Genomic DNA, 11,475 nt, shown 5'->3' with positions numbered 1-11,475 from the left:
GACAGTGTTATGATCCGGGGTTGCTCCAATCGCTCAGGTCTAGACTCTGTAACGTTACGTGGCAATAAAATAAAGTCAGCTGATGACCCGAATGTACTGAGTTTGAATGACAAGGTTATCACATCTATGGCGGTTTTCTTCTTCTGTGGTGTATATTCCAGGACTGAAAGAGTGAAACTGAAGGCATAGGGAATCATTTTCACACACGATCTGAACACCACAGTGTGTGTGGAATCACAGTTTAATGTCATTGAGTGAAACCTTACTCACTCACTACAATGCACATTAAACAAGTTTGCTATGATAAAACTACTTTCAATTGTTTACTAGGCTACTTGATTTTATACACATTTCATTCCAGCCTTACGAATATGTCAGTTAGTGTACATCCTCATCTACACTCCAAGGCTGTTTCTTTTACATGCCTCACACTGAACCATTTCTTTGTTAAACAACTGAATAGGGGGCACCTGACCCTACTCTTATTAGCTAATTTCAGCTCAGCCTATTCGTCTAAAGTGGTGTAATCTACTTGTCCATTATTTATAAGAAGCTCGAAAAATGACGGGATCACGTGACTCGCTATTCTGTTGGTCTGGGCTGCTGTGGAGGAAACTGCCAAAGGTGAATTGTAATGTAAATATGAATGGGGGCTCGGGCTCTTATTATAGGGAACACATCAGGTTCAGTATGAAGTATAGGCTTTCTTCATTCGTTCCTTCGTGACACTTTTGTATTAGTTCTATAAGTTTATTTCTATAATTACTTTTGGCTTCTTGGAGTTTTTACAATCTGTGAGTAAATCAGTGGGACTGTGTACCAGTGTTAGTGCTGCCTCCAGGCATCATTGTAATATCCCTCCATATGGTGACCCTCTTTCTGACGTCAGATTAGGGGGGGTGGAGTCAAGACATATAAAAGCCCGCCCCCTGCGCGTGGTACTTGAATGAAGACTCAGGACAAGAAGAAGACAGGACAAGGAGGATTTTCATCTTGTTTGAGGTTGAGCTTGTGTGTTTAAGGAGCTGTATTTTAACCTCTTGGATTAAATATATATATTTTTTGGATATTTTTGTTTGGATTGTTGTTGTTGTTGTTTTTGTGTACCGAATGCGAGCATCTGTGCGTAACTGGAGAAGTTTTGGACATGGCGCGTCTCCGTCTCCGCTCCCTGCTGCTGGCTCTCCCTCTCCTCCTGCCGCTGGTCAGTGTCACAGATATAACAGATAGACTTTTTGTAATTCACACTCGTATCCTGATCGTTTCTTTATCTTTTAACTGATGTGCCGCGTTTCCTTCCTCCCCGCGCTGTAGGTCGCGTCCTCCGGAGTCTTCGAGCTGAAGGTCCACTCCTTCAGCACCACACGCCGCTTCTGCCGGAGAACTCGCGACTGCAACATCTTCTTCCGCATCTGCCTCAAGCACTCGGAGGACGTGATCTCCGCAGAGCCGCCGTGCACCTTCGGCACGGGCCAGACCGGAGTGATGCGCGCGGAACCGGGAGCCATCTCCAACAGCGCCGCCATCAGGGTGCCGTTCCACTTCAAGTGGCCCGTGGGTTCTGATCACACACACACACACACACACACACACACACTCCATACCGACTGTCTCAGTCTCCTAAACATACAGAGTTAACATCTTTACACTTTTAAGTTAATTAGCGCAACATAAAGCGATTAATCAATTAAACACGCAACTAAACACCTCAGTCCAGATGTTTTTGTTGATTGTGGGCCATGAATTCATTCACAAATTTGTTATATAATAATTTTGGGGGACATTTATTTATTTGCTTATTTTTTGTAGAAAAAGTTGTTTGTTTGTTCCTTTAAATATTTCCTAACCGCAATTAATTTATTAATTGGCTATTTATTTAATTGTTGTTTGCTTCTTTGTTTAAGATATTTCCTAACATCTATTTATCTATCTAATGGTTATTTAAAAAAAATATATATATATATTTTAAATATTTTATAACTGGAATTTCTTTGTTTGTTTGTCTTTGTTCGATCATTTTATATTTTTCTGAAGATATTTTCTAATTTTTTTTATTTGTTTCGAAATATATTTTCTTACTTCAAATATTTCCTAACGTGTTTATCTATTTGTTTGTTTGTCAATATACTTTTTTAAGTTCGCTGTACATATTTAAAAATTAATCTAGCACTACTCTTGTTCTCGTCTTGTGCGTTCAAAAGAGAAATATCCTCAATAATCTTTAATTAACTATTATATTTTTCACACATTGTATTTGCAAATTATTGATTTCATTATGGAGCAAAATGACTATTTAAGACCTGAATGTGAAAAAAAATCTTACAGTTTTAAGTTGACTTTTACAAGCTAAAACCTAAAAATAATGAAATAACCTTGTCATTAATTCAACATGAGTGTCTGTGCCACATTGTAGATTTATTTTCCAGTATTTTAACTCCTTTTTTTTTTTAACTTCTTCTTTTTTAGGGAACCTTTTCTCTGGTTATTGAAGCCTGGAACGCCGAGTCACCCAAAGAGCACGCTGACCACACAGGTACGTGTCTGCACCCCGCCTCAGCAGGTGCACATGACACCTGATCCCGCTGTGTAGTGTGTGTGTGTGATGCCTTATACAGTCACTGAGTCACATCAGCTTGAGGGAAGTAATGACAGAGAATCTATCACATACTGTCGACAGGACACTTCGTTAAATCTGAACTGTAAACGATTACTTCAGCCACCTGTCCATGCTGTGCTAACAGCTAGTGGTGTTTCACGAGCCATTTTCATGCTAACCCTCACTGCATCTTGCTGCATTTAACACCTGTGTGAAATAGTTTTCATTAGTTAAAACATGCAACTTTCTTTTAAACTTTAACACAACGCTAGATGATAATCACCCTATTGACAAATAATAATAGTTTGTTTTTAGCTTACTTACATTAATCATCCATACACGTTTTCCATCCACAGAGAACCAGAACAACCTGATCAGCCGTTTAGCGACACGGCGGCGTTTAGCCATCGGTGAGGACTGGTCTCAGGACGTTCACTTCGGTGAGCAGAGCGAGCTTCGCTACTCGTACCACGTGTTCTGTGACGAGTTCTACTACGGAGACGCGTGTTCAGATTACTGCAGGCCGCGCGACGATACACTTGGACGCTACACGTGCGACGAGAGCGGCAACAAACAGTGTCTGGACGGATGGCAGGGGGAATACTGTTCTGATCGTGAGTCTCAAACACACACACATGCACTCACATGCGGCAACTGTTTTTTTAATAAAAGAGCGGGAAAGTGACACAGAGCTACCTTAGAGCTTGTAATGTTAGCTTGTAATCTTATCCAAAAATCAATTTCTGGGAGAAACTCGAGAATCTTAGCTATCCATTAATTGAAAGTGCACTAAAGTCTGCCGAACTAGGGAACTACGTTATTATAGTAGTGTGTATAGAACACTAATACGTTTCTTATAGAGTGTGACGCTTGGCCTTCTTCCAAATTGCATAGCACATGTTAAACTATTGGCCATGTCCATGCGATCTGCTGAGCTGTTTGTTTATAGAAGCGGCATCTCTGTATTTTTTTTACATAGTCAGATGTGTGTATGTGTGATGGGGAGAGAGAGAGAGAGAGAGAGAGAGTGTGCAACACAAAGAGAGTGAGTGTATATTATATGTCAGATGGCCAGATGTCTGTTTGATCCCTTGGGACAACTACGTCTGGTCTGGAAGCGTCTCGACGCGTGGATTTGTCAGAGTCCTGTTGTGTATGAATGAGTTAATGAGTATGTGTGTGTGTGTGTGTGCGCGTGTGCAGAAATCTGAGCAGTAGCTCTAAAGCTTATCTGCACCTTACATCTGTGTGTGTGTGTGTGTGTGTGTGTGTGTGTGTGAGACCATCTCGTTCAGTTCTTTTGTTCATCAGAACAATAGGAGCATAGAGCAGACACATGCTGTGGACTCATTCAGTGAGTGAGTAAGTGTGTGTGTGTGTGTGTGTGCCCCAGCACACCAGCTGCTCAACACTTAACACTCCCATTCATCTGTTCTCATTTGACTGGGCGTGGCTACAGTGTGTGTGTGTGTAACCTCTTTCCCCTTCCCCTCCCCTCACAGCCATCTGCTCGGCGGACTGCAGCGATCGTCACGGTTACTGCGAGGCCCCTGGTGAGTGCAAGTGTCGCCTGGGGTGGCAGGGTCCGTCTTGCAGCGAGTGTGTGCGTCACCCCGGCTGTTTGCACGGCACCTGTACGCAGCCTTGGCAGTGTGTGTGTAAGGAGGGATGGGGAGGGCTCTTCTGCAACCAGGACCTGAACTACTGCACCAACCACCGGCCTTGCTCTAATGGAGCCACCTGCACCAACACGGGCCAGGGCAGCTACACCTGCACCTGCAGGCCGGGGTACGGAGGCACCGACTGCGAGCTCGAGATCAACGAGTGCGACTGCAACCCCTGTAAGAACGGAGGCAGCTGCAATGTGAGTATCTTAACACACTTTAACTTTAAAATCACCACCACCCCACCCTAACTTACACACTCGCCACCTTACACACTTCCACTTACTGCAACCCCTGCAAGGACAGCAGGTGCAGAGTGAGTCCCCATAATACACCTTAACTTTAACACACCGTCAACATGAAACACTCTCACTAACTGCAAGAACACCAACACCATCATACCTTAACACACCTTGACTCTAACACATCTAGCTTAGCATTACCGACACTTTACACACTACTTTTCACACTACTTTACACACTACAGGCGCTGCAAGGACATAGCAAAACATGTTTACTTTAACATACTAAACACAGTGACTGACCACAATAGCACTAACACTATAACCTTAACACTTCACTCCAACACACCCTAAACTTAGCGCAACACTAACACACCACCTTTACATAACTCTAACATAGCCTAACCTTAACATTAACACTTTGACAGATAACGCAGCCATATCTGAACACTAACACTGTAACACAGCCTAACTTTAACACTCTCAATCCTTTAACACTGTCCAAACCTAAAACTTTCACTCTAACACAGCTCAACCCTAACGCTAACACCGGCTAACCTTAACACTATTAATCTAACACAGCCTAACCTTAACACTAACTCTAACGTAACCTAACCTAAACACTATAACACTAACAGCCTGACCTTAACACCAACGCAGCCTATGCTTAACACTAATGCACTAACGCAGCCAAAGCTTAACACTAACACTCTAATGCAGCCTAAGCTTAACACTAACACTATAACGCAGCCTAACCCTTACACTAACACTTTAACGCAGCCTAACCTTAACACTAACACTCTAACGCAGCCTAAGCTTAACACTAACACCCTTAACGCAGCCTAACCGTTACACTAACACTTTAACGCAGCCTAACCCTTACACTAACACTCTAACGCAGCCTAACCCTTACACTAACACTCTAACGCAGCCTAACCCTTACACTAACACTCCAACGCAGCCTAACCTTAACACTAACACTCCAACGCAGCCTAACCTTTACAATAACACTCTAACGCAGCCTTACAGTTACACTATCACTCTAACGCAGCCTAACCTTTACACTAACACTCTAACGCAGCCTAACCCTTACGCTAACACTCTAACACAGCCTAACCTTTACGCTAACACTCTAACGCAGCCTAACCTTTACGCTAACACTCTAACGCAGCCTAACCTTAACGCTAACACTCTAACGCAGCCTAACCTTTACACTAACACTCCAACGCAGCCTAACCTTTGAACTAACACTCCAACGCAGCCTAACCTTAACAGTAACACTCCAACGCAGCCTAACCTTTACACTAACACTCCAACGCAGCCTAACCTTTACACTAACACACTAACGCAGCCTAACCTTAACACTAACACACTAACGCAGCCTAACCTTTACACTAACACTCTAACGCAGCCTAACCCTTACACTAACACTCTAACGCAGCCTAACCTTAACACTACCACTCTAACGCAGCCTAACCTTTGAACTAACACACTAACACAGCCCAACCTTTGAACTAACACACTAACACAGCCTAACTTTTACACTAACACACTAACGCAGCCTAACCTTTACACTTACTCTAACGCAGCCTAACCTTTACACTAACACACTAACACAGCCTAACCTTTTCACTAACACTCTAACGCAGCCTATCCCTTACACTAACACTCTAACGCAGCCTAACCTTTACACTAACACTCTAACGCAGCCTATCCCTTACACTAACACTCTAACGCAGCCTAACCTTAACACTAACACTCTAACGCAGCCTATCCCTTACACTAACACTCTAACGCAGCCTAACCTTTACACTAACACACTAACGCAGCCTAACCTTAACACTAACACTCCAACGCAGCCTAACCTTTACACTAACACTCTAACGCAGCCTAACCTTTACACTAACACTCCAACGCAGCCTAACCTTTGAACTAACACTCCAACGCAGCCTAACCTTAACAGTAACACTCCAACGCAGCCTAACCTTTACACTAACACTCCAACGCAGCCTAACCTTAACAGTAACACTCCAACGCAGCCTAACCTTTACACTAACACTCCAACGCAGCCTAACCTTTACACTAACACACTAACGCAGCCTATCCCTTACACTAACACTCTAACGCAGCCTAACCTTTACACTAACACTCTAACGCAGCCTAACCTTTACACTAACACTCTAACGCAGCCTAACCTTTACACTAACACTCTAACGCAGCCTAACCTTTACACTAACACTCTAACGCAGCCTAACCCTTACACTACCACACTAACGCAGCCCAACCTTTGAACTAACACACTAACGCAGCCTAACTTTTACACTAACACACTAACGCAGCCTAACCTTTACACTTACTCTAACGCAGCCTAACCTTTACACTAACACACTAACACAGCCTAACCTTTACACTAACACTCTAACGCAGCCTAACCTTTACACTAACACTCTAACGCAGCCTAACCCTTACACTACCACACTAACGCAGCCCAACCTTTGAACTAACACACTAACGCAGCCTAACTTTTACACTAACACTCTAACGCAGCCTAACCTTTACACTAACACTCTAACGCAGCCTAACCCTTACACTAACACTCTAACGCAGCCTAACCTTTACACTAACACTCTAACGCAGCCTAACCTTTACACTAACACTCTAACGCAGCCTAACCTTTACACTAACACTCTAACGCAGCCTAACCCTTACACTAACACTCTAACGCAGCCTAACCTTTACACTAACACTCTAACGCAGCCTAACCCTTACACTAACACTCTAACGCAGCCTAACCTTTACACTAACACTCTAACGCAGCCTAACCTTTACACTAACACTCTAACGCAGCCTAACCCTTACACTAACACTCTAACGCAGCCCAACATTACAACATAACCTAACATTAATATTGAGTACAGTCTACCACTTACTAATCTTTTTACTAACACTTTAATGCACACACTAACCCTAACACTAACATTTTAACACAATGCAACCCCTGCAAGACTGGAGTCCTATGCAATGTGAGTCTAAAATGAGTTTAACACTAATATCCTAATCTTAACACTAACACTGCAACACAACTTTTCTCTCTTTAACACACCTCTTGATGGTATATGATTAATTCTCTCTCTCTCTCTCTCTCTCTCTCTCTCTGTTGTGATGTAGGATCTGGAGAACGATTACTTGTGCACATGTCCTCAGGGTTTTTATGGAAAAAACTGTGAAATCATAGCCATGACGTGTGCAGATGATCCGTGCTTTAACGGAGGAACGTGTGAAGAACGGATCACCGGAGGATACGTGTGCCGCTGCCCCCCGGCCTACACTGGCTCCAACTGCGAGAAGAAACTGGACCGCTGCAGTCACAAACCTTGTGCAAACGGTGTGTGTGTGTGTGTGTGTGTGTGCACGCGCGCATTAGTCATTACAATTTATCAGCTAATGATAACACTATAAAAAAAACAAAATGTAGAGTCCATAATTAATTTTAGAGGATGTTTTTAAACCTAGTTTTGTGGTTAAAGTGTTTCTTTATGCCCCTGTGTAGGTGGCGAGTGTGTGGATGTGGGCTCGGGGGTGCTGTGCCGGTGTCGCCCAGGATTTGCCGGGCCGCGCTGCGCCGTTAACGTGGATGACTGCGCACGCTTTCCATGTCAGAACTCGGGCACGTGTGTTGACGGTGTAAACGACTATACGTGCTCGTGCACACTTGGATTCACGGGGAAGAACTGCAGCGTGCGCGCCGATGCCTGCCTTTCACACGCCTGCCTGAATGGCGGCACCTGCTACACACACTTCTCAGGCCCCGTGTGCCAGTGTGTGCCAGGATTCATGGGTCCCGGCTGTGAGTTCCCTGTTCTGGATAGGACCGGTCTGGAGCGGGCAGCATCGCGGAGCTCGCGAGGCTCCTCCCCTTCCACGGTGGCGGCGCTGTGCGTGCTGGGAGTGCTGGCCGCCTGCCTGGGGGTGTGCGTGGCTGTGGTGTTCTTAAGGCGCAGGAGGCAGCGCCTCCGCAGACAGCAGCTCTGCGACTCCGTCTTCAATGACCTCGAGACGGTCAACAATCTTGACCGACAACACTATCCGTACGAACGCGAGTTCCTGTCCAGAGCTGTCAGTCAGGTGAAGCCGAGCAACACCGAGGCCAGGCTCAGCTGCTCGTTGGCTCCTGGGCACACACTTCCTGCGGGCCGGGACTTCTTGTGGAGCGCCGGAGGAGCGGGAATGAGATAATATGCGCACCTAAAAAATATACACACACAGGCACATTGGTTCAGGGGATAAGTTTCAAACACACACACACACACACACACGCACAAACTAGGTAAAGATTGAAAATGATAAGCACTTCTTTTTCAGATTTTCTTTTTTTACGAAACGAGGGAATTGATGATGTTCATGATAATGATGATGATGACAGGAAAAAAAAAGTGTTGTTCAGCACCTTTTCTGTTGGACCGATGGAGTTTAGGCTCCAAAAACCAAAACCAAGAACAACGATATTGTACAGAATACAACACAAACAGTGATTGTTATTAGTGATTCACAACATGAAACTGTAGAAGTTACTTAAAGAAATATATCACAAAATACCTCCAGGAAAGAAAAAAACACATGACTTCTGGTTTGGGACGTTATGGTACCATAACGGGTTCTAGAAAACTGAGGTCAGTCTTTCAGGGTTCAAAGAACGAGTCGAATGTCATTCCTGCTGTTAATTAATTAATTACGGTGAATGTTCTTTACACTTTTTTTTACCTTTTTTTTATCTATAATATTAATATTCATGTGAACAGTGAGATGTCTGGTTTAGCTAGATAACTTAATTTATTTTTCTTGTTCAAGTTATCCAGCTAAATGTAAATTCTTGCTTTTTATTATCACTATTTTTTTAACATAAAACTCATGATCTCGAACTGAGAAAGTTCTAAGTCTGCATTTCCGCCGACGTTCGATTGTAGCAAAGTCCCAAATAACAGAAAGTTCTCTCAGACTCCTCCTCGCATCCTGTACGGGTGGTTGATGTACTTTTATGATCTACGGGAATGGAGTGTATAAGATCTGTACGTTCTGTTACAAAGTCAGAAATATATTTATAAATATTTTCCTAAACCAAAACGGGGATATTGTTAGCCCAGCGTTGTATTGCTATGTAGCAGCGAACTCTTTTGCCCACTTGTATGTGGGACGTTGATTCATTGTTTATTTTTTTTTTTTATAAGTAAAATATCTTGAATGTCATGTTTCTGACTTGTAGAAATTGATTTCTGTGGCCATTTCACTTTTTGTAACTTTAATCCTGAGTTATTGCCTGCTTTAAGTTGCATTTTTGTACTTTTTATTTCAATCATTGTTCTTGTAAAAGAATTTATGTTAATTTATTTTGTATGTCTATTTGTTTGTCAGGTTAATAAAACAAAGATGAGTAATATAATCCTGCGTAATTAATCAGGATTCCGTCGAAGACGAGCTTAAAGCGATAAAAGTATGATGTATTTATTTATTTATATATATATATATATATATATTTTTTTTTAACTGATAATAATTTTGCACTAGACAGTATGGACTAGTAGAGACAAATCCTGGACAAATGCTCTGTGACATTACTTATAGGTTTCCTGAAGACTGGTTTGGACTGTGTAAAGCTGCTTTGCGGCAATGAAAATTGCTAAAAGCGCTATACAAATAAAATTGAATTGAATTGAATTGAATTGGTTTTTATGCTGGCCTTTTGAGAGTCCTGGCTGACACCGCCTGGGCAGGATGTGACTTCCCCTTAAATACCCATTAATGGGCAAATAGGCATAACAAACGGAGCCTGGAACCTGGCAATTGATCATAACACGCCTACTTGCCACCAGGTGTCACAAGTGTGCTAGCTTAGCTTAGCTAAAATGTGGATAATGTAATTTATATGTTTTTGTTATGCATTTGATTGAAGTCCCACATCCAAGAGAGGGCGGCTAGCATGGCTGTGACGCAAATCGGCCACAACCCTAATTATGTATAATTTATGGACTTAATCGAATTTTAACCAATGAGTTACATACAATTTCACCCCACTGCGGTTGTAATGAATGGGAAATATAGATATGGAGACAAACTTTTTTTTTTTTTTGTACCAGGCTGTACTTATGTTCATTTCTGTTGTAAACCTTGGCGTTTTTGCATGGCGCTTTTGGAGCTAGCTAGTGGTCATTCGAGGAACTGCACGTTTTGGATTAAATTTTTAGAACCAGAGGCCGCCGTAAGTTCGTCTCAAGTAATAAAGGGACTTGCTGGATAATGACATACACACTGCCTCCTCAACCTGACCCTCAAACTATATAAACGGAGTGGCTGCATGTCAGTCAGGGTATTGATGTTGCTCTTCATTTTCATGTCTCCATAGTACTTTGAAGCCAGGAAGCCAACACTAGCAAAAATGATAGAGGTATTTTTTGTCAGTGTCGGTTTTAAAACCTGAAAAAAAAATCTACAGAGCCACATCATTGCCCTCACAATTTCAGAGTGAAAAAAAAAGCTAAAACAGTGCAAACCGAGCAGTCGATCAATAAAAAGGAAAAAGAGCTAAACGTTATTGCTGGTGTGATGTTTTTTAGTAGGAAACCATTTGGTTTTTAGGGGCATGATCATTAAAAAACTAGCCAGGGCCAGCCTTTAAGATACAAAGCTGCGGGCGATCCGTCTTGAAATCTTTGATAATCTAGTATACTTGTCTGGCTTGCCAGATTAAACTAATCAATTGGATGAGTTATCAATATCAAGGCAATCATAAACAAAATCTCGGCCATGCCTGCGTTGCAAATTTCAGTAATAGTGGACTGGACGCATGATGTGTGACATGCTGAGCAGGAAGCCTATGACAACTGAGACAACAGGGAAAAATCTTCCCGAGATTATCTTGAATGTGCTGCTGAGTGTGAATTCTTGGTCAAGTCAGTGATGCTGCAAAAAAAAAAAACCC

General features: G+C 42.7%; 1 protein-coding gene across 2 annotated transcripts; it reads left to right on the top strand.

Moving 5' to 3' along the window:
- The first annotated feature begins 974 nt into the window (after positions 1–974).
- On the top strand, positions 975–9,905 carry dlb (deltaB). Of its 2 annotated transcripts, none has more exons than XM_053485913.1 (7): positions 975–1,204; positions 1,315–1,554; positions 2,467–2,533; positions 2,953–3,210; positions 4,099–4,460; positions 7,707–7,887; positions 8,053–9,905. In XM_053485913.1, exons 1-7 carry the CDS (start codon positions 1,148–1,150, stop codon positions 8,736–8,738), a joined length of 1,851 nt encoding a protein of 616 aa, XP_053341888.1. In that variant the 5' UTR covers positions 975–1,147; the 3' UTR covers positions 8,739–9,905. The 2 variants fall into 2 exon arrangements, with proteins under 2 accessions (XP_053341888.1, XP_053341886.1); XM_053485911.1 differs by having other exon boundaries at positions 7,671–7,887.
- Positions 9,906–11,475: the final 1,570 nt, after the last annotated feature.

The sequence above is a fragment of the Clarias gariepinus genome, chromosome 24, assembly GCF_024256425.1.
Source record: "Clarias gariepinus isolate MV-2021 ecotype Netherlands chromosome 24, CGAR_prim_01v2, whole genome shotgun sequence".
NCBI lineage: Eukaryota > Metazoa > Chordata > Actinopteri > Siluriformes > Clariidae > Clarias > Clarias gariepinus.
This window is presented reverse-complemented; position numbering and strand designations above follow the sequence as displayed.

Coding starts and splice junctions, on each gene's coding strand:
- dlb (XM_053485911.1), top strand. CDS start 1,148: ATGGCGCGTCTCCGTCTCCGCTCCCTGCTGCTGGCTCTCCCTCTCCTC. Junction 3,211..4,098: donor GGGGGAATACTGTTCTGATC/GTGAGTCTCAAA, acceptor CTCCCCTCACAG/CCATCTGCTCGGCGGACTGC. Junction 4,461..7,670: donor AGAACGGAGGCAGCTGCAAT/GTGAGTATCTTA, acceptor GTTGTGATGTAG/GATCTGGAGAACGATTACTT.